We start from the raw sequence: 26,893 nt of genomic DNA, 5'->3' as shown, positions 1-26,893 counted from the left end.
TATAAAAATGTGGATGTAGACCATGAAGATTAATCAGTTTTGTGCTAAATTCACAAGCATGTGCTTGCAAGTTGCTCTTTCACTGTCATAGTGAGAGATATGCACCAAAACAAAAATTACTCTCCTCAGCTACTTGGTGGTGCTTACAGTAGCAGGAAGCAAGAAATCAGTAGACAGTGATTAGACAAGATTTCTCTTGTTACTTTTTACCCACAACAATGTATATTAGAATTTTCAGAGCTGGAAATGTAGAGATTCAGAGCGCCTAAGACTTTATTTTAAAATACCAGGCATCGTATACTACAAATGAGCAATTTATCAGCTTTTGATTTTCTGTACACTTAATAAATATACAAATGATTTTAGAAACAGAGATAAAAACAAAACAACAAGAATTTTGCTTACAGAAGTAATCCTGAATTGCAGAAATGAGAGAACTTACTCTTGGATAAGGGAGACCGCTAGTGGTGTTAAAAGCAGGTAAAAGCTTGTAGCCTAGTTCCTTTGCCATGTGCAGAAGTTCACCATTGTACCACTGCATATATTCACCTTTTTCTTTCAGCATAATTGCTACTGAATGCCCACCTAGGAGACCTCTAAACACAAGAAAAATTATCCACATCTCAAAAGGTATATTCATCTGAATAGCAATGCAAAAATTTCTATTATTTAGATGACTATGTACATAACTGTGCTATATTCACACGGCCCTAATTTTCAGAAATGCTGAGCAGACACAACTCCCAGTTAGAATCAAGGTTAGCTGCCAGTATTTTGGGAGCAATTCATGTTATTTATGACTCAGTCCTAAACTGTAGAGGAATCACTGATTCATCAATATAGTTAGTCAAGAACAAACCAATACCTCTAGAATTGCATATCATAGCTTAAAACTAACCTGCTCTGACCCTGCGTTGAGCAGCAAGTTGGACTAGAGACCTCCAGAGGTCCCTTCCACCCTGAAATAATCTATTACACTAAGTATCAAAGTGTTCTATCCATTAAATCAAGTATTGAACAGTTTAAAAACTGTTTCCATTAAGAAAAAACACTACTACCTCAGCATGGACAATTTTTTTTAATCAAAAAAGCTACGCCTGCAGCAGTTAGATAGGGGTCAACTTGATTCAGTACCACTGCATCAATTCCTGTCTACCATTTTAAAACCTTTCTTAGGGCACATGTCGAGCTATGCTGACAAAGCCACAACTGTTTTAAATGAGCTGAAATAGCACAGAAAGGTGTGCCTTAAGGACATTTAGCTAAAGCACACATTTTTAAGTTTTGAAAACATAAAAGTTACTCACCCAAGGACTCTTATGTTGGTTTCAAAGACAGATACAACTATGTCGTTATCTAAATTAACATCCTTTATTACTTTTTTTACAGCCTCTTCAAACTCTTTGGTTTTATTTAACACCTGGAATACAAATGTAACCAGGTGTTTAGGTTCCAACACAGCTAATACAGTCACACTCAGGTGTAGAAGAACAAATGCAATGAATTAAAAGAAAGCATTTAACATGCCTTAGATTGATATTCTGGTCCTTCAGGGGCATACTCTGATACAGTGCAAACAGACATTAGTATTATTGTTTTTCTCATGAGATACATAAAAGAGAATAAAAGCTGTACACAAAGAATAAAGTCACTGAGAATGTACCTAAACTATTAGCCAGGGATTTATTTGTTTGTTCCTTCCCCTACTCGCATGCCATAACTGTAGTGCAACAGGACTCAGTGGGCTGCAGGCTGTGCTGGCAGAGTGGGAAAAGACTGGCCTGCTCTGATGCCTCCAACTTCACAGAGGCCTCCCTCCTATCCACAGACTAAGAAGCCACATCGTAAGTTCCATGAATCATCCTAGCAGCCTTCCTCCTCCCAACAGTTTCCTTCTTGTGCCTGAAGAAGAGCTCAGGCACTTCCTACAGATTTTCTTTCACACTGACTTTCTTTTAGTTCTATCGAACTTTAAGAATCTTTGTGACTTATCCAATTTGTTATCATAAGTGCCTTTAAATTCCACAAGCGTTAATCCTGCTCTAAGACAAGAAAACAATAAATAAAACGCAATAATCCATTTGAGTGTCCAGTAGAGACTGGGAGTTCCAGACTCCACATTTTCAACATTTGTGGTCCTGATTAAAGAGACAAGGGTCACCTCAAAGCACAACATAAAAAGGGAACAGCTGTCAGAGAAAGAGCATTATATGATTCACACACTAAATCAGCACAGTAAGGATTTTCAAAACTTTTTACATTTACCTGTAGATGTGAATGGCCAAAAATTTCTGATTTCTGAACTCTATCTTATGATGACAAAACATGTCAAAGGGATTGAAATCTAACAAAAAGTAGTTTATTAAAGATTGGAATCTTTTAATAAGAGATGGAACCTAAGAAGTTTGGCAACATTTCCTGGCAAACATGTCCAGGGTTGCATTTTTTTAACAAATATTTAGGTGCATGCAAATTCATCCATGAAACAAGTATGTACAATTTAAAAACATAAATTAATTCAGTAGCTATTAAGAGGGGTTCACCTATAAGTCAGCATGTTGCTTTAAACTATAATGAGAAGCAAACTCACATACTTTTTTGTTAAGTTAGCGCCCAAGAAAAGCAAGATAAGAAAGCATCAATGAAATGTGAAGGAACTGTTCTAGTTTTCTTTTTGCAACAAACTCCAAACACCACCATCGCAGCACTTGAAAGTTCTTACAAGCAATAGCCACTTCAAACAGGTAGCCAGAGACCAAAGGTGAAGAAAAATTAGTATTTTTTATGTATAATTTAACAAAATAGAAATCTAAAAATAAGTCTGAGCATCAGAAGCCAATCTTTTTGTTTTATCAAAGTTCATCAATAGATTAAACTTACCACAAGAGTGTCCAAGGTATCAATCAAGGTCAGTGAAAATCTATGAAACAAAATTTAAAACAGATTTACTATAGACTTGTATGTGTAGAAATTAAATAATTTTTAATAGTAACCAATACCATGGAAGGAACTAAATTCTCACAGACCACTAGCTGCTAGAAAATAACACCCTACTAAGTTTCTTCCCTTTGTTAGTGACCAGAATAGGAGCTGACTGGAACAAGCTATGATTACAAATATACCTTTATTTACTGCAAAGCTTTCAAAATTCTTGTAAGCAAATTAAATTTTTATTTCTAGTCTCCAATCAAATCTACTAAAAAACCCAATAGAATGGTTCAAAGTCTTTTTCCAACCTCTTTTTTTCTTTCTTTTTCAAAAAACAAAGAATGTTGACTTACTAAGTGTAACAATAAAAAGATTGAGGAAGATCAAAAATTGTTCCAAGCTAAATTTCTCCTACCAGAAACTGTTCCAATTACCTACTTCAGAAAAAGCTGCAATTTGTTGCAATAAAACTCAATGTTAAAATTAGCGGTGAAAGACTAAAGAAAATGTTGTTACTTTGTTATGAAACTTCTATGTGGGATAAAATGGAACAGGAAAAGGTACAATAAAGGGCAGTAAGTGAGGGCTGAGGGCAAGTAGCAGCTTCTGTACTAGGAACTAGTGAACAGACCAACACTCTTCAGCCTGCAAGAGCAAAAGCTTAAGCATCATTATACAAAGATTTTAAAATTGCACATGGCATGAAGAAAGTGAATGAGAATCTGCTATTCACTATTTCTCACAGTCAAGTTTCACCTGATGCTATCCAGCGGTAGCAAGCGGCAGGCTTAAAATAAAAACCTACTTATTCCATAAAAAAAGAACATCAAGTCAGATCCATACTATTGGAAACAGGAATATCACAATAAGGCTTGTCCCGTTTGTACATTCTTCTCTAGGCCTGTTCTAGTGCATACCAAGCTGAGTGGACCTTTAGCCTAACCCAATAACATTGCTCTTATGTTAAGAAACACACACCACGCATAGAACAGATTTTACAGAATAGGATGGTATTAAAATTGAAACCTTGGGAAACAGTTATAACTGCCTATTGAAGAACAAATGTCAAGAATTTAAGCAAGTACCCGATGTTTTAGACTCTGTAGGCAATATATGACTATGCATGGAGCATAATTAGAATTCTAATTAAGTGGTCATATATTATAATTTTCTTCAATTTGTAAAGATATAACAGCATCCTGCGAGTGCCGTTCTACAAGAGAAAGATATTAACTAGCGGCTGTGCACAACTGTGTAACAAATACACAGCTTCTTCCATACAAAAGTGGAGGAGATTATGCATTGCAAAGCTGTAGGGAAGGCTGGTGTACAAGTATACTCCCTAGCCCTCCAGGGAAACAGAATCGACCTAGCTGTCTCACCCTGTCATTTTGTGATTGCAAAGGCTTGTAGAGAACATGACTGATGAGCCAGCTGGCAAGAAAAAGGATTATATAAGAAATCTGATAAATACTAATATATCTAATTATTAGGAACAGAAAAAAGCATGTATACAGAAAAAAAATAAATACTTACACTATTCAATGCATCTAAGGGGCTGAATGGTATTTTTATTCAAATGATAGTATGTTACTATGGGGAAAAAGGTCATTAAAAAGAATGCATGACCAGGATTGAAAATACATTTGTTTGACACTTCTTTCTCATCAGTTGTATCTCTCAATACCTCCAAAGCAGCAGGCTCATATAGGAATCTCCAGACTAAGGCACTTTTGCACATAACAATAACCAAAATGACATGCTCAATATCATGGTGTGAACAGAAGTAGTATTTAAGACAAGGACTTCAGCTTTGATTAACACTATTTTGCTTAGGGACACCAAGCAGTTACACCAATTAAAAAAAGGCAGCAGATATTTGTTGTTAACTATTTGCTCTATAAACATAAACTGCACACATACAGACAACAAAGGAATCAATTACAATCAGATTTAGAGTAATTAAACTTTGTCTTTGATTGTTCAATTTAACATGGAGAAAGAGTACTTAAATCTATATTTTGCTGGCCAAAGGATCAGTCCTTTGTATTATAAGTTATCGTAAAAGAAAAAATATGAAGAATTTCCATATCTGAAATAATGTTTTATACTTTGGCAAAGGCCTCAGGCTACCACACACGATAATCATTTGACTAATGATGTTTTCAGAGAGCTTTCTACAAAAAAAAAAAAAAAAAGAGGCATTTTAAATATCACTTATAAGGTCAGCATAATGGGTAACAGTTTACTGTTCTGTGCAGCTGATAATTAACCCTTATAACCTCTATTGAGCAGTCAAATTTACTAATACCATAAATGTCAGCTCACATTTGGAACACTTTCCTATGGAAAATACTTGGAGAATGATTTAAAAAATTATCTTTGGATTTCATTCACTGGTCAATTCTCTTTTTCTGATTAAAGTACAATTTCACATCAGTTAACATCATGGGAAGAAACAATAAAAGTAAGTATTTCTTACTAATGTAAGTTTCTGGACATGTCAACTGAACAAACAAGTTTTATGGGCTGCAAATTGTATTTAGATTCCTACATCTTCACATGAGACAGTAATCATTTCAAACACTAACTTTCCCAAGGCATCATCCACATCCCCTCGACTTGGTTCCTGACCCCGTACTCGTCCACGACAAGTTAAAGGCATGAGTTCATCAGCTGGATACGCATGCTCCTGTAGGGATACAAAACAAGGGAATACGTTACAATTGTTACAGTCATTTCAGCAAGTCTTCAGAGCTGGTTAAAAGGAAGCCCAATTACTGTACTTCCAAAAAACTGCATGACAATCACAGAACCTCTGAGGTGGGAAAGGACCTCTAGAGATCCCCTTGTCCAACCCCTCTACTCAAGCAGGGCCATCTAGACCCAGTTGCCCAGTACTGTGTCCAGATAAGTTTTGAGTATCTCCAAGGATGGAGACTCCACAACCTCTTTGGGTAACCTGTGCCAGTACTCAGTCACCTTCACGGTAAAAAAGTGTTTCCTGATGTTCAGAGGGAACCTCCTGTGTCTCAGTTTGTGCCCATTGCCTCTGGTCCTGTCACCAGGCACCGCTGAGAAGAACCTGGCTCCATCATCTTTACAGCCTCCCTTCAGGTATTTATATACAGTGATAAGATCCCCCTGAGCCTTCTCTTCTCCAGGCTGAACAGCCCTAGCTCTCTCAGCCTTTCCCCATAGGAAAGATGCTCCAGTCTCTTCATCATCTTTATCGCCTTTCATTGGACTCTGTCCAGTATGTCTGTATCTCTCTTGTACTGGGGAGGCCAGAACTGAACACAGTACTCCAGGTGTGGCCTCACCAGTGCCAAGTAGAGGGGAAGGATCACCTCCCTCGATCTGCTGGCAATGTTTTGCCTAATGCAGCCCAGGATACCATCAGTTGCCTTTGCCACAAGGGCACATTGCTGGCTCATGGTCAACTTGGTGTCCACGAAGACCCCCAGGTCCTTTTCTGCCGAGCTGCTCTCCAGCTCGGTGGCTGGAAATGATTAAACTGTGAACAGAGCAAGAGGATCTCTTTCTCTCTAACCTCCCGGAAAAGTCTGGAATAACTAACAGCACATCCAAAAACCCCACAAATTAACTTGAATAGGTAATTCTGTGCTTTCTGCAACAAGGTGCATATGACATTTCCTATAATGTCTCTTAGGCAGGAATTATCACCTCAAAGATGAGTTTAAAACCTAAAACTAATGCAGGTATTATCAAGTGGCTGGTATTTCATGGAGAAATTAGTGTGAACTAGACTTTGAAGTCACTTTGGAAACATTTCCAAGTGAACACAAGCAACTCAGGGTCACACTCAGTGACAGATAAGAGAACTCACTTAGAAGGTAAAATAATAAACTGGTAAATCACTACACAAGGCATAACAAAAGATAATGCTCACAAAAAAGCTTAGCAAGACTGAGCCTTTTACAAATATAACATTTTTTTTAAAGAGAGAGACATTGCTAGATTTTTTTTGGAAAAGCAACAGTTACTTTCCATATTTCTAGAAAAAGCACTCTGCAAAGCAAGCATTGCAAAGTATTGTAATATTATTTCTTGTCAGTCAGTCAGAAATAACAGGAGTGGCACCATTGCCTAAGTCAGGCACACTGAATGAAAGGCCTGTTCTTCCTATTGTCTCCCAAGTCAATGCAAGTTTCATAGGTTTAAACTACCACTAAAATGGGATATCAAATGAAATAGACACAAATTTGAAATACATCATTGTGCAATAGGAGAGGTTTACTGAAAAATTTTCACAGTGGCCACTGACATTAATAAAGATGAATCTTAAATATATCTAATTTCAACAAACATGCATGAAATTGCCTCTCCATTAGAAGCCCAATACAAGTGATTTGGGACGGAGTTTCTCTCTTTTACATCAGGAAACTGGACGCTGTACTGTGCCCTCCAGTTTTACTTTTAGCGGAGAACCAACGTGTGGCAGGATAAAAAAGTTCAATAACTGCACTGAAACTGCAAGTAAACACATTCAAAGTCTTTCCAAATACACGGTACAAAAATAATCTATATTCAAACATGAAATAAAGAGGAAAAGAAGGAACATTCGTCCACAAATAAACAGCTCTTACAGCAACTTCTTTTGAAACTGATGTTTTATTTCCCTGTCTACCACTCTCCCAAGTGTTTTGGTCTTTGCATGACCCTCTGTTCTCCTCAAGTTCAACTACAAAAGCCAGGATCTAGATCATTTTAATATGGCTCAGATGTTTCTGAATATCCGTGCAAAGTATTCAGAAAAACAGATTAAAAAAGTACATGACAAAAGCAAAGTCAAAACTAATAACTCTGGCTTAAATTATGGAGAAAAAAGGTGATAAAAATTCTGGATAAAATAGACTTCTAGTCTTACAAAATCATAAGGAACTAGAAGCACTTTGAAAAATAAAAGTTTGCTTATTCTCTGTCTAGAGCAGGAAAGGCTACTGGGTCAAGTGATTTCCCAACTTGTAATTTCTCCCCTTTCAAGTAACCTCAAAGGAAGGTAGCAAGAGCCATTAAATATAAAACATGGCACAAATGTTACAATAAACATACTCTGGAAGATACTATACAAAGGGAGCTCAACAGATACTTTGGAATTTCTACACATTCTGACTGAACAGATGATCGTATTGCCTAATGTCAGGACTGTACATTCAAGGCAGCACAGTACTTGAATAATGAAAAATGACACATCACTACTAGTGCTGTAAACCAAGAAATACCTGCTGGCCTCAAGTGACTGACATTTTCACATATTCTTTCTGACAGTCAAGAAAAAAAAATCCTGAAGGACTGAAAAAAAAAAAAAAAGCAGCTTTTTACTCAAAGCTCCTGGTAGCAACCAAAAAAAAAAAAAGACAAGGGAGTTCCCCTCTTGCATGCAAACATGAATTTTCGGTCTTCTAAATACACATGTCTAAAATGCATATTAATAGAAACAGAAAATCAAAACTTTTCAGCTGGCTGTTTCAAAAGCAGCTGCAAAAATACTTAATTCTCTTGCTGTCAGAATCAAGTCTGATACCCTAATCTTTTCTTCTACTTTAAACAAACAAGTCATATTTCTCTGTTTGTTTAGTGCTCTGGCATACGTGGCAAGTAAATATCCTTTTGGCTTCAAAGTTTCCAGGATAGCTGAAGTCATTCTTTTTCATCCAGAATTTTCTTGCTTCAGATGTAGTAAGACACCTACCAGTTACCAATTTATCACACGATGAACCGTAGGAGCACAGATCCTGTCTACTGGCATGTAACATTCTATCTAATTTTGCCAAATATGTAACAAGTTTTTACTTCAGAATGCCATGGGAAATTCAAGCCAAGTGTTTTTCAGGGAACCAGGTCCCAAGTAACTAATTACAAATTATCACAAAAAAGCCTGATGCTTGTTAAACTGCTAAGGTAGCAAAAGCAAAAGCTAATGTTAAAAACTACACCCACTTTGAAAATACTGTTGCTTGGCTTTTTATCCATTCTAGAGTTCTATAACTCTCAAGTACTGCATAAACTTGTAACTCACAAGCTTTTAAGCTTGTATTACATATTAAAGCGTTAAACCATCATACAGAAACTGGGACATGTGGCAAGACACTGTCAAGAGACAGGAGTTTGTCCTGCAGGAACTGGTGCAACTTAAAAGAGAGGGGTTTCTGCAACAGCCACAGAGAATGTATAAAAAGATTGTTAATGTAAACTCAGTAAGAATGCACCTTTTATATTTATCTTATTCACATTTACAGTTTCTCCTCAGAATTGCATTACTTATAGCACATTTGAAAGTAATTATTACTTGAGGAAAGTCAGTCCACTCTAAGTAATTCTTTATTCTTAATCATATCTAAACTAAGCTAACTTATTTCAAGATTTATTAGAGTGCAGAATGGCTCACACATCCAGAACATGAGGACACCTGCACAGAAAATCACAAGTCATATTAACAGAAACTATAGTGAGTTTGGCTCACTGTCATGTGACAGTCACATACTCAGAAGAGACTATAATGTGTAGATATGACACAAGATCCCCTTTTTGTTCTACTTTGTTCTACAAACATTGTTTGCAAAAGAGCTACCAAACTGCATCTAACATATCTTACCACAGAAGAAATACTGTACACAAATTTTACCTACAAAATAAGTAAGAACAGTTTGTGTTCTCCAGAATCCGATGACTACAGACAGCTCTTCTTGAGCTTCCTTTACCTCATATTTTTAGGCATCTGGAATTTCAAACCAAATACTTTACCAAAGATGAAAACAGTTCATAGCTTGACTTGAGATAAACTGGTTTGAGGAAGATCAGGCACAGATTAACAGAGTGACCGCTAGCAATTCCTAGCTACGATTCTGAAAGCCATCATAAACCTCCTGACACTGCTCTTCCTGAAAGTAACATTTGTTCGCTTCTTTTTAAAGGCTATACAGGTGCTTTTATTTATTTTAGCTTTGTTTTCGCCCCTACTTCCCCTGCTATTTCTCTAGAATGTCAGGTACTGTAGGTTGCTTTCTCTCCCAGGTCAGCAATAACAACTCCAAAAAAATTAAGCAAACAAGTGTTTTACTTACCATATAATTGCTATATGCATGATCAAACATTTCAAGCACTTGGTTTCTAAAAAAGAAAAAAGAAAAAGCATTAGTGGTCTGCTTCACAATGGCCTTTAACATACTATCTTAGAACAGCAACATGTATTACACTTTAATATCTGAATATCAGTTACAGGTCCTCTACTAACGTACTCTACTCAAGTAAATGAAATACAGCATAATAATTTTTCCTAATTTGGCTACTTCCATTCACTGCAGAAAGGAAAGACTATTTCTTCACCTAACATGAAATGAACTATTTGGGGATTTCTTTCAATCTCCTGTGCTTCCCCTTAAATAGCTGTAGATGTCACCAACCCATTAAAGCTAGAGATGGGACACATTCCATGCTCAGCAAAAAACAGAAAATTGAATTATGTTCTGCTTGTTATCACCAATACTAAAACCAACTGACACAGCACAAATTCCTGTCTGTGATTCAGAAAAGGACCATAAGTTATGAGGTACACCTCTTCCTAGCATTAGAAGTCTTGGCAAGCAAATACTAAAGAAAACCCTTGTAGATACATTTATTTTACATGGTTGAAAAGCTGTCAAGGTGAGAAACACTACTATATAAAAAAAGCACTGGGATTTTTTGAGACAGCACTACTTCCAATCATTCCTCACTCTTTTACTGAGGAGCCTTGTAAGGCAAAAGAGCATGCTAATTTCTAAGCTACCATCAACATAATTCACAGTCTTTGCTGATAAGACTGAACATAAAAGAAACAAGAACACCACAATTATATTCTAAATATCTGATTTAGTTCAATGACTTGGAAATTTAAGAAGTAGTTTTAACTCATCAAACGCATTAAGTCATCAAAAGAGCAGAGTGTGATGCTTTTTTCAGGTACTTCACAGACCACATCCAGCCTGTAGTTCTGCGATCTGTTGCAGTGGACAAAACCCCAGGGTTTGGCACACAAGTGCCATCTCCAGATGAACTAAGCATACAATGCTGTTCAGTGATATAGCATACAGAAATCTTCTTAAAATTTCTATTTCTCTATACGCAACTTACATTTACAGGGCATTTTCTGAAATAATTTCTGTGACTGACATGATCTTGTCATTAAATAAATACACAGATTACCTGCCGTTATTCAGGAATGACCCGTCTCAGTGCCCCCAAACAAAAACTGTGGCAAGATATTAATTGCATATGCCTGGGACATCAGATGATACAGTGAGTGCAAGTTACAAATCCAAAAGTTTTAAAACCAATTGGTGAATGAAATTTAAAGTCCTTATGTAGTCACATGAAGAAAACATACAAAACATTATATACACAAGTACCCTGAGAACCCCAGATGGAAAACCCCAGTAACTGTAAACATCATCAGAGTTACATATCAACTTATACCTAATGATTAATAACCGTAAGAGCATCCAGAGTGTTTCTCCAGCAGACTTTTTACATCATTATTCTGTGTAGCTGACCAGTAGATGGGAAGAGGATGATGACAAAACTGCCCCAGTAGCGTACTAAGAACATGATATGCTTGATTACATATTTGTCTAAAAAAAATCCTACTCCATGCAGTGCAATACATTGCCATCTATACTGTAATCTTTAGCCTTTGACCAAAAACTATACTAAAAGAGAATCACCTTCTTACATGTACATGTGTGGGGCACCAAAGCAGCTTACCTTATATACAGTGACCAAGCAAGAACATGTGCAAACATTCACCTTTTTTATGACTCCTAAACACTCACATGCTCCAGAGGCATAGCCATAATTAGACCAACTGACTATGGGTTTACATTCAACCTTTGATCACTTTTACCTACAATTACCCGCAACCAATGGCTGCAATCTTCAAGACTGGAGCTCCCAAGCGTATGGCAGAAGGGTTTGACCCCACAGGCAGCAGAGGTGGTGAGGGGCCGCCTGCCCCAGAGAGCTGTGGCGGCTTGACCCGAGGCACCAGCCCGGCTCCGGCATACGCACCTCAAACATTGATGGGAGACCGATGCCACACATCTGGTAGAGTCTTCGGGGCGGGGGGTGAGGGGGGGGGGAAAGGGAGGGAGGGACAGGGGAGACGTTCCCGGAGCTCTGCCGGGCGAGGGGCACATCCGCACTCGCCATGCCCAACCCAGCCCCCGGGGGTAGCGCGGATCCCCCTGCCCCAGCACGGCGAGGGCCCGCTGAGCGGCGAGGGGACGCCTGTGCACCGCAAAGCCACCGCGGGCGGTGGGCTCGGCCCGGGCCCCGCTGACCTCCGCCCCGGCCGCACAAGGCGCCTGCGGTCCCGAGGGAGACCCGGCGCCGCCGCCGTTCCCGCCCGCCGCCCCACCCCCGGCCCGGCCCGCCGCGGCGGCGCTCACCCCAACCGGCGCTTCTCCTCCTTGCTCATGGCCCCGGCGCCCGGGGCGGCCGCCAGCACGGAGGAGGCGGAGAGCAGGCCAAGGGCCAGGAGCTTCCACGGCCTCCTCCAGCGGTGCCCCCGGTCGCCGCCGCCGCCGCCCTGGCAGCCCGCAGCTCCGCTCATGGCCGCGGCCGCCTGCCCGCTGCCGCTAGGCCCGGCTCCGGCCCATCTCGCCCGCTGCCCGCCCCTCCCGGCGCGGCGGCCGCGGCTCCCAGCACCGACGCACAGGCGGAAGGGACCGGCCCTCCGCTTTCCTGTGGCGTAGCCAAGGAAACCGCCTCGCGCCGCCGCTTCCGGGTCCCCCCGCACGCGCCGCCCCGCCGGGCCAATAGGAACGGGACAAGAGCGCCGCGAGGCGGGAGGGCGCGCGGCGCCACGTGACGGCAGCGGGACGCCGGGCGGAGAGGGCGACGTGGACAAAAGGAAAGGCGGGAGAGGGCGGGGTGGGGTGGGGTGGAGAGCGGCGCGCGGGCGCAGTGGCGCCGGACTACAACTCCCGGCATGCACCGGCGCGAGGGGGCGGCCGCCGGGACCTGTAGTTCGCCGTACCTGAGGGGTCGGGCGGCGGCGGGACGGCGGCAGGGGGACGGCTCCCGCCGGCGGCCGGGCCCAAACGGCAGCCCTCGGCCGCAAAGAGCGCGAGGCAAGCGTCTCCTTGGCCTCCCCCCGCCCCGGCAGCCGCTGGAGGTGCATTGTTTTTTCATACAACACCCCCCCCCCAAATTAAACTACCTCACACACACACACACACCGACCTCCCGGCGGTGGAAGGAAAGAGCTGCGTTTATTTTCGTGACAAGCGTTTTTACAAAGTTATAAGCAAGATACAATGTGTTTCATATCCTGTCCTTTAAAACCCGCAACGCCACGAAATAAGACGGCAGTAACATCCCCCAGCCCACTCCCCTCGGCGCTCCTAACCCTCAACCCTCCAGGCCGTGAAAGGTGATTTGTTACTGCTCCTAGTTCACAAGAGGAATAATTCATTCCAGGTAAGTGTAGGAAATTCCAAGAAAGTGACAAAAATTACCGAATGGGTGGATTATTATACTTCTTGATCAGTGGTCCAACATCACCTTGCAGATTGCTGACCTCTAACCTGCTGTCACCTCTACTGAAGTCTGGTTAAAGATGAGAAAAATGCTACTCTCTATCCATTTGCAAACATCTGAATGTACAGAAAACATCTACAAAGGCAAAAAATCAGTCCCCTAGCCAGGAGGAACTTCAATTTAAATTGTGGAGCAAGGCAATGTACAGGCTAAAACTTCCCTGTTCTTTCCCATCCTACTTGTGAAAAACATATATGCTGAGCATCTGTATTCAGCAACTCAATTTTTTAATAATACAGGAAAATATTACCCAGATCTAAGCCTGCCATAGAAATAACTAAAAAATTACTATGATGGGAATGTTTATGCTAAATACTTTCTGTATGGATGTATCTAATTCATATTAGCTGTAAGGAAACTGCAGCCTTTTTCACAGAGTCGCTGTCTTGCTAGTCCTCTTTTGTACAAACCACTCTATTAAAAAACCATCATGTCCCCTAATTTTAGCATGGCTAAAAGAGACTGCTGCTGCTTAACTGTAAAGCACATGTTATAAATTTGAAGTTACTTAACATTCAGTACCAATTAGAAATAGCTAATATTTCGTAAAAACAAAGTAGCTGACGGTGAAATAACTAATGATTTGTAAAAAACTTGGCTGACAGTGGTTTGTGCGTTTACAAATTAGTATTTTTGCATGAAATATAAGGAGCAAATGAGTCAAAGTACTTTTGCAAGGAAAACATCTGTGATCTTAATGTTTCCATACCACAGTATGGCCTCTGGAATAAATAGGAGTTGCATTTATTTTACAATAGTAACATTGCAGTTGGTCCAGTTACCCAACAGTGTTCCTTACTTATGCAGTAATATTTGCCTGTTCCTCTAGTGTCAATTCTCTGTTAGTATTATAGCATATTTTGATAGCATTAAATAATAGACTTTGCACAGTTTGTTGAAGTAAAACGCCAACAGGTATTATGCTCTTGGCAGTTTGTAATTTCCTCTGTGGGTGTAAATCCTGCAGTCCCTACTCTATTCATCATTAATCTTTGCTGCCCTGTATTGTATTATATTTATTCAGAAACAGTCTGAAACACCAGGCCAAATTTTTAAGGTGCCTTAAACTGACCTTTAAAGTGAGGTCTTGAACTCTAAAGCCCAGTTTATTAAAATACTGTTTTTCAAATCCAAACTTTTCTGTGCACAGTCTGGAAATTGTGCATGCAAATAATGCACATAAGCAACTTCATGCATAGATCATTATTTGATACGGAGATAATATGCTAGCTATGAAAGCAATAGGTGTCATTTTAATAACTGCTTTTGAAAGGTGATTCTGCCCTCCAAAATCTAAGCACATATGTGAATAATCTTTGGCTGCTTTTTGCTTCAGTTAACATTTGTGTCAGAAATTACATGCAATGATTATGATATTTCACAATTATTGCAATTTATTACATAATTTCTGCACCTAAAAAGGCTTACAGAACTGGGTAACTCAGTAAGAATGGGAATGGCAGGACTCTTAATATTCTGTATTAGCCATAAGTGAAGAAGTGGTGGGAAGTAAAACAGAAAGATGCTGCCTAATGGTTATAGTTATTGTAAACATTCTCATCTTTCCCTTCCATAAAATAAAACAAAATAAAATAGCCGTAAAGTGCTCTGGAAGGCTAAATAACCCAGAAGTGCAGAGTGGGACTGAGAAACCTGCTCCCATATTTTCCCCATTTTAAATATAGCAATAAGAGAAAAAAAAAAAATCAGAACACTTGCTTGTCTTTATTGTCTGTCAAAACTTTAAAATAATTAAGTAATCAGTTTGCAGAGTTTGCATAGAGTGTGGCTTTTGAGCAACCTGGTAAATTAACTATTTGGTTCTGTTTAACTACTAAAAGTTTTATTTATTTCCCATATACTGCATGCAAACACTAAAAGCATCGTCGAATAGCAACGTATATACCAACCACCTAAGAATCATAGCAGTACTTGTCAAATCCATGCATTTAAAAATCATGAGCTACTCCCCTGCTAAAACACCTAAGAACAGTTACGTTGTTAAAATAACTTTATAGTTGGGGGTGAGTTGCTTTTGAAGCATTCAGTGGTCACATTTTCCGATTTTTTCTATAACCATAACAGGTAGCAAGTTTTAAGTGAAAGATGAGGTTCCCCAACAGTAACCTGGTTTTACACAGTGAGGGCTTTAACCAAAAAGAAATCTATCACCTATCACTCAAGAAGATATCTGTGCTAAAACTGCAAGAGCTGGTAATACCACAACAAAGCCCATTTCCTCCAGCCCCAACCCAAGTAAGTATTCACAAGTAAACAGGGATTACTGGACTAAATAAATCCTGCAGGGGTGGGCTGAAAAACACTTCTTATTCTTCAGAGTTTTGTTGTGCATAACTATCTTCTCTGTTTTTTTCTGTGAAAATATCTTCTCCTTCTGTGCTTTTTATTTCCGTTTGTGAAGATGATTCATCTTCTGGCTTCCTTTCACCCTCACCAGCCTCTGTATCTCCTGTGACCTCTACGGCGCTAACCTCGCCCTGCTCCAGCACCAAAGAAACTGGCACGTCTAGCAGTCCTGTTCTTGGGTTTTCTGTATCCAAAATGGGCACTTGCGTTGTGTCTGCGTTTTCAGCAGGATTATGAAAAAAGCTTCCTACCTCCACCGGGATGGCATGGCTATTCCCTGCTCCTCCTTCCTCCCCATCTAATCTTTTGCCTTCAGGCACATTTTCAGTGTGCTCCTCTGGCTGCAGTCTATCACTTTCGCAGCTTCCCACACCTGCGTACCAAATGCTTTGCTTGATCTCCACCTCTGCCTTTGCCTCCTGAGGCATATCTGAGCTTTCCACCAGCCATTCTGCTTGTGCCATATTGCAGGCCCCCTTGGACACATTCACTAAATTCGTACCATCTGTCCCCAAACTACATGAAGATGGTCGGTCCTCCTTGAACTCTGTGCGTTCTGCTGCGTCTTTATTCATCATCGTCTGGCTCACCTGAATTTGTGCCACAGCCATTTTGCTCAACTCATCATCCTCTTTATTGTGGTCCTGCAACTTTAATATCTCACCTTCACAAATCTCCTTTATGTTCTCAGCTGGAGTATCTGCTGGTATCTCAACCGTTACCATCAGCAAACTCCTTATCTCATTCACATCATCAGGGAATTTACAACTCTTTCCTTCTGACTTACTTTCTTTTTCAGGATTATCCCCAACCCCCCCTTTCCCTGTGTTTTCATCCTGGGAAATAACCCCTGTCTCAGTACTCGCTCCTTGGTCATTGCTTTCTTTTCTACTATCCTCTTCAAGCCCTGTTCCTACCACATTTTCTCTCTGAGATACTTCTTCCGTAATTTCTTTTTCTACCTTGATTTTCTTTTTGGCATTCCCTAAAATCTCTGTTTCTGCTACGTTAACATGTGGGGAAGTCAGCTTTATCTCAGAAACTTCTTCCTGTGCTTTGCTTTCTTTTTCAGTGTCACTGACAAACACAGCATCCATTGCTGTTTGACTCTCAGAAGTTACCTTCTCCTCCACTGCTCCTTTATGTACCTTAAGTTCTTTTTTAGGGCTGGCTCCAGAATCTTTCACTGCAGTTTCAGTCCCAGGAGCTACTTTTTCCTCCACAGCTTTTTGCTGTGTCTTAAGCTCTTTCTCAGTGTTTGCTACAAACTCTGCTTTCACCGTGTCTTCATTCTCCAAAGAACTTTTTTCCTCTGCAACTTCTTGTTTTCTAAGGGTAGCTGAAAGGGACTCCCGTTTCTCACTGACGTCTGTAACAACCACTTCTTCACTTTTGCTTGCCTGATCACCAGCCGTATTAACAGCAGTGACTGCCTCTTTGTCTGATGACTTTCTATCATCACTACCCTTCTCCCAAGAAATTTTTTCTGTCACAATGAGCGTTTCGTCACTTTGAGTTTCAGTGTCTGACATCTCGGCTCGGGCAGTGGAAGGTTTCTTTGCGGGAGTGCTTTGTGCTGATCCTGAAGGGGTCTTCAGGTCCGTTAAGCTGGACACACTTTCACAGGGCATATTCAAGTTATCTTCAAAGAGGTTGTGCTTCTTCATAATGGCAGCTTCTTTTATCACTAGATAAAACAGAAAGATCAAACTTTTGGAAAGACTGACAGAGGTACCTTGAAGAAGGTACACTGTTTTCCTGAGTTTCTAATGACATACATTTTGATATTACAGACAACAGTAATTTTCATTTTCAACGTGCTTTCTTAGTTTACATTTCTTGGGGGTGTGTGGGGGAGGTGTTTATCTGTTCTTAAAAATGGAACTTCAATATTGACCTAAGCATTGCTGTAACAGAAAACTACCAGAAGACCTGCGATGCACAAAGGTAATGTTTCAATGCAGAAGTATTTACACTGCATATATGAATAAAAGTGTGCTTGTTACATTAATTATTATACTGATATTTTTGAGCAGGAATGCCAAAGAGGGTCTATTAAAACTTGCTGTGCAATACACATGCTTGTCTTTTATCTAGGTTCTAGACAGACAGACAGATCCAGAGAGACACAAGTGGTTTACATATCTATATATGCCATCAAGAATAGTTTAGTTTTCTGACACAAAAGCAGAGAGGTCTGCAGGGAGTACTGCCCTGGCATCAGTGATGTACTGGAAACTGCATCCAGCAGTACATTTCATTTGGGGAAATTAATTTTTGCTGCCATTAGATATCACCAGGCCTTTGCAAATAAGAGCATAATTTCACTTGTTGGCCCAGGGAATCAAGATAGAATGAAGCTGTCATAATTACATTTTGTTAGAAATAGGCTTGTGCCAAGCTATCACTTTGAGTTTCCCAGGTTTAGTAAAGTTGCCCCATAATCCAGATTTTAGCACTTGCCACACACCTTCAGTGAGCTAAATGAGAACACTGCAGCATCATAACCACCATTCTTTGGGAAAGTGGGACTGGGGTCTGAAACAGCCACGTTAGGACTCTGGGGAGCTCTGAAGCAAGAGCTCATGGGCCAACGGCCAGAATGTTATTACTGTCACCTCAAGAATGTTCTCACCTTTCAGGGTTTCTTCAAGCAGTGTCTGATATAAAATCTCTTCATACACATTCTCTACTTGGATCACGCTAGCGTAATCAGCAAAAATGAACTGCTCGTATTTTTGCAGCTCCTGTGCAGATAGAGAAGAAAGGACCAGATATATAAAAATGAGAGATTCTCAGAGTCCTACTTCAGCAGCGCATCTTGGACATGCCATCTAGCAGGTCTTGCAATGCTCCTTGCTGGCTCTTGAGGTGACCTATTTGAACTATGAGTAAATGAACTAAATAAACAATTTATTATGCACTTATCAAACAGTATTCTTGCACTACAATTACATTTAAAAGCACTTCAGATAATTGCCATCTGCACTATAATAAACAATTCTGAAATAAATAGCTGGTGAGGAAATGTCTCACTCGCTGTTTGTCCAAGGAAGCAAATCCACGGTGAGCATGGGTGATACAGGGTTTGGTTTTGTTTTTCTAATAGGTGTGTAACTTTTCTAGCTTACTGATTTATATGCAATAGCTATCTAGGCAATAATTAGTCACTATCACTAAGCAGCTACTTGGTGGTCTATAAAATGTAAATTAAATGACTGTCCACTTCTAGAAGAGGCGCCTACATACAAACATCTGGTGGTTTTCAAGTAAAAGGTCAAGGCTTGACTGGGCTTGTCAGCTGTGCCACACATTTGTTTCTGGATCTGGCTGCTCGTTTCTGCAGAGGAACAAATGCAGAAGGCTCATGGGAAGTTAAACAGAAAGGTCCTGTGGGAAATTTGCACCACCACTGCTTCCCCTGTCCAGCATGACAGAGACACCATGTGGGACTCCACCCTCTCTACATGTATTCAAGGTGGTGAAATGCTTGCCCCTGTGCATAGACACCATGTTTTGAAGGCACTGCTGACACCCTACAAGAGACTATTATTTGGGGGATAGCAAAGAGAGTAGAGTGACATACAGAAGAGAGTGATTTTAAATATATTTTTTTAACTTTTAAGTTTTGGTAATCCATACTCAAAGACTTGCAAGCATTACTTGGCAAAACACTTGGTCTTAAGCTTGTTTTTGAAACTGAAACAAGCTGGAGAGCATCAGCAAGAGCAGCACACCATGAGAGCTTACAGCTTCCGGACACTGATGAGCATCAAGGGAAACAAAAGGGCAGAGGGGCCAGGATGGCTTAGGGCAGTCATCTTTCAGCAGGTACAGTGAAAATGCAAGAGGATATGCATGGGATTCAAGAAGAGTACAGACTATTTATTTTGAGCCAGGGTGAATAGCGTTCCAGCTGGCCCCTGATGTAACCACACTGAAAACATCTCCATTGAACTCTGGTAGACGCATTTGCTGAGTATTAACCTACCTGTAAGGGCAACAGAGATCATCTCTATATGTTTGTTTCCTGATTGTTGATGCAATTACTTCCATTTAAAATCACTGAAAGTAAGTGCATGGCCTGTCTGCTTGCTGGTCCTGCTGCCCAAGCAGGCATTTGGCTTTGAAGGAGGTCGTCAGCAGAGGCTGTGTATGGTCACAGCCATGCCTCGGGGTGCTGCTGAAGAGGAAAGTGCCCTCTCCCACAGACTGAATTTCAGCCTGCAGCAGGGCTGCTGACACAAGGACAAGCTCATAACCTACAATCATAACTGTCAAGAGGAGTCCAGTTTGAGGGGACTTCAGATCTCTAGGGAAGAAATGAAACAGGGTTGGGCAAAGGTCTGCAACTCTCTTTGAGAAAGCAAGCTGTATATACAGTTTCCATTTCCTGAAATCTTCCTCATGCTCCACATCTACCTGATCCACAAACTGGCAAATCTAAGTGTCATTTGGCTGAGCAGGCAGCCAATCTGGACAACTCCCTGAGAGGAAACAACTATACAGAGTTGAGGATTTACTGACAAGGTGTTAATCCTTCTCTGCTTTTTATTACTGTTTCTTTTGTTAATCACATAAACCTACCGGTTTGCACGTTGAAGCCAGTGTCTTTTGCATTGTGGGCAAAGTAATCTGTACCAGTGCTTCTTGAAAGATCTTCTTCCGGATAGTGCTGCTGTCATAATCATATTGCTGTCAAAACGGACAAAAAAAGAAACAAGCCCAAATGTGTTTGGGGTTATTAATCACTCACAGAAGGAACTAGTTCTTGTTATCCTGTAACTGGTGACAGGTGAATCCCAAAGAATACCACATCACAGGTGCACTCAGGGGTTTGAATTCCCATGCAGTTAATTTCAGCTTTTACAAAAATACTCTAAAATGTATTTTTCTGGGATTTCTTTCCCTTCATTTTTTTTTATACCTAGGCTAGAAACAGCTCCCTGATTGCTCTCTCCAGGTATTTCAGAGCTTCCTCTTCTGAGAGTAATGAATTCTAGGGGCAGGCTAATTATAAAGCTAGTAAAAAGTTATTTACCCAGATCCACAGCATCATATCCAGCTGATTTAATTGCAGTTAAAGGGACTGCACATGTAAATACCTTTACAAGTGTCTGCCCAGAACTGTTTTAACCCACAAATGAGCAGCTTTGCTAAGTGCCACCAAATCAGTATTTCCAGCTGGATGGTAAGAGATATCTTCTTTCAAATACTGAGATAAATTCACATAAATTATATTCTCTGTTTCCAAAAAGGCAGAACCCAAGGTCTTCCTGTGCAAATGCTGCTACATTACACTTACCTTCAGTACTCTCAGCTTGACTTTTTCAATGGTTGTTGCAAATTTCGCTGGGTCTGCCTGGCGACTTGGAGAGAACAACTGCTCAAAAGTATAAACTGCATTTTCCATCAGCTAAAAATAATAATTAAAAAATCTGTTAAAGACCAGTAACATAAAATTCCTACATATGTAAAGAAGAATTTTCAATGTAACCATTAACTCAAATTGTATTTCTGAAAAGGTGAAACAGAGGAAGAATAATAAGCCTAAAATCAATAAATATTTCGAGTACTTTAAATGATTGTGGAAGGGGAAGAAAAGCCTTGTTTAGTTTAGATTGCAACACTCAGTTTTGGAATGGGAAAAACATTAGATTATCTAATGCAAGAGAATAAGAAAATGAAACTACATGCAGGTCAATACTAGGAAGTCTGCTAAGGTAACTAAACAAACAGTTTTATCAGCAAACTTACTCAGAGTAGATTAATTTATATTGCCCAAAAACTTTCTGCTGTATTTCAGTTCTCTGAAGGCTAACATGAACAGAAATGTTGCAATAAACTAATAAAATTAAGCCTTGGTATCATTATTATGCTATTATAGCTTTCTTGTATAGGTTTAATCTCATGTCACAATCCAAACTGATGGTGACAAAGACAAAAAGTAGAATTGATCATCTATATATAAAGGCTATAGACAAAACTCATTATCCCTAATAAGAAGACTCTCATTGACTCCTACCAGATTCTAATGGTCTCAATCATTGATACTGCAGATAATTTTTTTAAAAGTAATTAATCAGCAGCTTTCCTTATAATACAAATAGTTATCAGCAAAAATCACACAGAGTGCAATAATTTCTCACAGAATTATGTTAGGCGCACATCTGCCATATTTTCAGGTTATCCAGAGATTCATTAAAAATATTAAACCCCCTACTCTGAAAAGATATTTCAGAAAAACAGTTCTGTAAGTGGTAATTATGTCTATTTAATGAGGTTTTGCCTTTTTTACCCAAGTGTTTCCATTCAAATTTTAATATATTCTTATTGGAGAAGTACAGGGACATCCACAGGGAGGCTGTCCACATGGCCGGGTCTTCCTTTGCATCACATGGGACCATCCCAGTCAATATATATAGTCAGCCATATACTACAGAGGACTTCTTGTAGTTTGTAAATGAATATGTACCTACTTATGGAGAAGACATGCTTTTAATTCCTCCTTGGCTAGTAATATTTTCATGAATGTAAATGCACAGTGACAAATGTTGAAGGCCGATTTTTATAACTGACTTTGCAGATATTGTAGGATTGGACTATATAGTCTGAATTTATAAATGGAAATGGAGAAGATGGAAGTTTACTCAATTTGTCCATGCATCAGAAAGCTGTACAATAAATGCTCATGCACTGCAAGACCGTGGATACAAGAAAAAGACAGGATCAGTGTAGAGTTAAGGCTAATTAAAAGATGAACTGCTGACTTTTTATTTCAATTTTTATTTGAAGCAAATCACAAACTGGCGTAGTTCTGGTGAAGTCAGTTAAGCTGCTTTATTTATGCCAGTTGAGCATTGTGCTCCCAAATTTCCTAAAATTGGCCACTAGAGGATGCCAAGCTCCCGAGCCAAGGAATCCTGCTCCAGCCTCCATCCGAGCTAGAGTTAAGCCAAACGCTTCTTTTCACGTTAAGACTACGTAAACTAGACATGTCTGACCCTGCTTGTTAATAAAATAAATGTCCATGGACACAAAGTGAAACTACTTACTATTTTTATGAGAAAAATACCAGCCTTTTAAAGAGAGAGAAGGAATTAACAGCATTTTTAGAACAAATTGTGCTTTAATTCAACTTATTTATTGTGAATTTTGACTCATGTTCTGTTCCAAAAAAAACACCCCTTGGTTTGTATGGGATCTGTTTTCTGTCTACTTCTTTGTCTTGACTCATGGTCTTCACTTACTGAAAGGCATTTTATTTGGCAGCATTTTGGAATGGTCCCCCCTGAAAGACCCAGACATGAAATCAGAATTTTATTTCTGAATAATTCTTTGGCTGCTGATCATGGCTGTACTTAGAAGACCTGCTTTTAGGAAAACCCTGTCCCAGCACTGTGCTAGAGACTCATTTTCCATATTCATAACTCCCACTCCATAGAACTGGACCAGCTTCATTTCACAAGATTACCGACTAGATTATTTAGTTTCTTAACTATGGATTAAAAACACAGGATTCAACATAGAGGCACAAGGCCAAATCTGCCTTGTGATCTGGCAATCAAGTCTACTGGCCAGCTCCTAATAGATTTCTGGCCAGGCATCCAGAAGAAATAAAATCAAAGCAAAATTATAGCCTATACCAATATACACTAGAGGGTAAAAAGAGGTGGAATTCATTTTTCATCTGAAATGATGTAGTCACTTCAACCATTCCCATGAGAAGTGAAGTTGGTTAAAGCACCTACATGCAGCTACATCCAGAGATGTCATCTGTGTCCAAGTAATTGCCAGTTTCTAACATTAATTGCCTTACTTTATATTGATAGGAAAATAAACTACGAAGGAGAAGACATTCTATTTTGGTAAAATATATCTAAGACCCTTCCTGCAAAATCAACCCTTGAGAATGGAAATCAGGTAGATTTTAGCCACCTGATTGGTTACAAGCTCAACTTTCTCTGGTGCTGAGACTCTAAGAATTCAGAACATGAAAGTTCAGGGGAAAAGATGATCCATCCAAAATTTTTGTGCCTTGCTGAAAGACTCACACACATGCAACCTCAAGAATATAAATGTCAAACAGCTTCCAGCTGTGATTTTCTTAGGTTTTGTTATCTGTGCTTTGATTGAGAGATATTGTGGGACTCTTGCACAGCTTTTTATCAAGATTACTTTGAAGCCGATTAGAAGGATAAACCTAACCTGTTCTCCTAGGAGGAAAAACTGGATCTTACAGTACCTCTTGCATGAAGTTCTGTGTCCTCTGAATCACAAAATCAATGTGATACACCTTGAAGCGGCTCTTGAGGTCTTGAAGGAGCTCCTGGAGGAGGTTCACTTTCAGATAGCAGGGCTCCATTTTCACAGAGTTGAATGGTAGGTTCATGAGCTGATCCATGTTCTGCATTCCAGTGGAAGAAGAACAGGTTTTGAGAGAAAGCAACCAGAGGTGAATTTTTAATAGAGAATGTAACAGTGGCCCTAAACTAAATTCTGATATCTGCACTCCAGTTGCACAAATACCGCAAGACTTTCTAAATGACAAAAGCAAGTGCTAGCATACTACCACCTGAGAAAGCAAATAGTGTGTCCATCAAGTTCTAGCTAGAAGGTCCTTGTGCTCATGTAAAAGGCTCCAAATACATTTTTGTCTTACCTCCTTTAGCTTCGTGATATCATTTGTCTTCTGGAAGTCCTGGATGATTTCATGAACTTCTTTATCAAAAAGGGAGCGGACTTCAGTGAATCCAGAACTCACTGGACCCATGAGCTCCTCTAATATGGATGTGAGAAATGGCTGGATATTTTCTGTGCAGCACTTCTGGGCAGGCTCAGAAACAGTGGCTGGAGTGTCAGACAATACAACGGTTGCATTTAGGCTACTAAGAGATACAGTGAAAAAAGTAATCTAAAATGATTTACTTTAGAATTAATTAAATGACTCCGTGTTTTTTCCCTGGAGTCACACCTCCACACAGATGATAAGGGTGGTGAAAGGAGAGTGACAACAAAACATCTTTTCCCATGCCCCACCTAACCAAATGCTAGCAGCTTGGGGGCACTGTGAGAGCAGAGGAAAGGGCAGCTCTAAGTATTGATACATACTGGGAGGTTTGCACAGAGCGTGGCCATGGTGACTCTATAAGTCAACAGAACAACCTGAGTTTTATCAAAACAGCTCCTAAATTATCAGCTGTTTATTTATTTGCTAGCTTAAGCACCATCAACTAATGTTTCCCCTGCTTTTTACACTCATATTTTCTATTAATAGCAAAATTATAATTACTTCACCTTAGTTTAAAACCACCTAAGAAGCCCTTTGGTTTAAGTATTCTTTGGTAGCCTATGAATTTGTCACATAAACAGAACCTGGTTTTGTGGTGCATTCCTAGACATCAAAACCACTGTATTTTTAATTATGCTCATGTGACCCAAGTCTTCATTACATAAGGCTGTCCAAGTGAAAATGAAAGCAGAATGAGCAACTCTAATCAGGATACACAAAACCTGTCAGGTCTAGCTCCAACTTGAGAAGAACTGGTACTTTCACAGACTCAGAGGCCACAGGTATCAGTTCCCATCAAAGGCAGCAGAGGCTCAAAGCATTTGTTCTCTGAAAATTAGTGCCTCCAGTTGGATTTTTCAAAAGACATGAGGATTTCAAAACAATGAATACGGTAATATGAGCAACACAATGGGAAACATTAAAAAAATGCTCCAAAACACAGCCGTTCCTCCACTAACCTTTGATTTTTCCGGCTAAGAAGTTCTTGGAGTTCAGAATCTGATCCATGTCTGAACGAATGGTTCCTTCCAGAGTTTTTGCAAAATCTCTGCATTCTTCTTTCAAGGTACTTAAGCCTTCTGACACCTGCTGCTGGACTAAGCCGTAAGTTTCTTCTACGATCTAAACCCAAATTAAATTAAGAAGCATAGATCGGAATCAGCACATGCAGAAAACTGCTATGAGAAACAACCACTCTGCAAATATCAGTACTTACACCAAACCAGGCCCGCTTCCTATCATTCCTCTTTCCTTTCATTTTAGGCAGGATCATCGTCTGAAGGTTAGGCAGGAGCTCCTCCATCACAAGGTTGCTCAGGATCTATATGGTCAGAAAATTAAAATGACCTGTTCACACACTGTTCTTCACCTGAAAACTGAGCACTCGCATCACATAGTGATGCGCAGAACAGGCAACCTCAAATATACAATGGCTTAGCTATCCCAGGTTGCCAGGAGGACTGGATTTAAAATATTAGGTATGCCTGAGGGAAGCTCCATTCATCTGAAGCATTTTTCACTGAAAGACTTTGAGAGACCATGCAACAACTGACAACAGATGAACTAAGACGCTGAACTAAGATGTTAATTAAATTTACTACATGCTATTATGAAATTGCCATGTGCAAATCAATGATTGATATCAGCTGAGCAGCCAGATTAAAAACATTTGAAAAGTTGGTTTGCTGACTACTGCTTCCCCCAACTGACCTTGTTCTGGAACACTCACACCTGCCCTGGAGGAGGTATCATGAAAGATAAATTGTTCTAAAGAGTCATCAGACAAAGGATGCTTCTGATAGGAAGATAATTGGCCAAGAAAAGAAAGATATGATTGTACAAACGTGAATCTCTAGCACTTTTTCAGGTGAACACCAACTTCACAACTCAAACAAGAAAAGGAGATCCCAGGAAAACAGGATATAGGACAGAAATGGAACCCAGAAAACAACAGTGGGTAATCTGTGAATCAAATAATTCTACTCTATCTGATTTTTTTTTTTCAAAAATGTGTAACATGATCCAAAAGATTCATTAGTTCCAGCCTAATCCTGAGGCAAAAGGTATAAAATAAGTAGCTGTTGGAGTTTGTGAGAAACTTTTCAAGCAATTTCTTTTGTCACTAAAAGAGAACTATACTGCTCTAAAAGCAGTAAAACCTTCACATTGTAGTATTCTTATACATTAAAGTCTCCTCCCAACACC

General features: G+C 39.9%; 2 protein-coding genes across 3 annotated transcripts in view; both read right to left on the bottom strand.

Moving 5' to 3' along the window:
- EDEM3 (ER degradation enhancing alpha-mannosidase like protein 3) overlaps positions 1-12,715 on the bottom strand; it is a 31,335-nt gene extending 18,620 nt beyond the window's left edge. The window contains exons 1-6 of one of the 2 annotated variants that reach the window (XM_069789584.1): positions 12,378-12,715; positions 10,017-10,062; positions 5,520-5,620; positions 2,881-2,920; positions 1,308-1,420; positions 443-596 (exon numbers count right to left, since the gene is read on the bottom strand). In XM_069789584.1, coding sequence (XP_069645685.1) covers positions 443-596; positions 1,308-1,420; positions 2,881-2,920; positions 5,520-5,620; positions 10,017-10,062; positions 12,378-12,541 — 618 coding nt within the window. In that variant the 5' untranslated portion in view covers positions 12,542-12,715. The remainder of the gene's footprint in view (positions 1-442; positions 597-1,307; positions 1,421-2,880; positions 2,921-5,519; positions 5,621-10,016; positions 10,063-12,377) is intronic. The other variant, XM_069789585.1, reaches the window with a different exon arrangement.
- Positions 12,716-13,183: 468 nt separating this feature from the next.
- NIBAN1 (niban apoptosis regulator 1) overlaps positions 13,184-26,893 on the bottom strand; it is a 69,962-nt gene continuing 56,252 nt past the window's right edge. Inside the window, exons 7-14 of the mRNA XM_069789583.1 lie at positions 25,905-26,009; positions 25,648-25,810; positions 24,560-24,747; positions 24,143-24,304; positions 21,203-21,313; positions 20,485-20,592; positions 18,533-18,644; positions 13,184-17,584 (exon numbers count right to left, since the gene is read on the bottom strand). Coding sequence (XP_069645684.1) covers positions 15,858-17,584; positions 18,533-18,644; positions 20,485-20,592; positions 21,203-21,313; positions 24,143-24,304; positions 24,560-24,747; positions 25,648-25,810; positions 25,905-26,009 — 2,676 coding nt within the window. The 3' untranslated portion in view covers positions 13,184-15,857. The remainder of the gene's footprint in view (positions 17,585-18,532; positions 18,645-20,484; positions 20,593-21,202; positions 21,314-24,142; positions 24,305-24,559; positions 24,748-25,647; positions 25,811-25,904; positions 26,010-26,893) is intronic.

Source organism: Haliaeetus albicilla, chromosome 8 (assembly GCF_947461875.1).
Source record: "Haliaeetus albicilla chromosome 8, bHalAlb1.1, whole genome shotgun sequence".
NCBI classification, from domain to species: domain Eukaryota; kingdom Metazoa; phylum Chordata; class Aves; order Accipitriformes; family Accipitridae; genus Haliaeetus; species Haliaeetus albicilla.
Note: the sequence above shows the minus strand (reverse complement) of the source record. Positions and strands in the feature narration are given on the sequence as shown.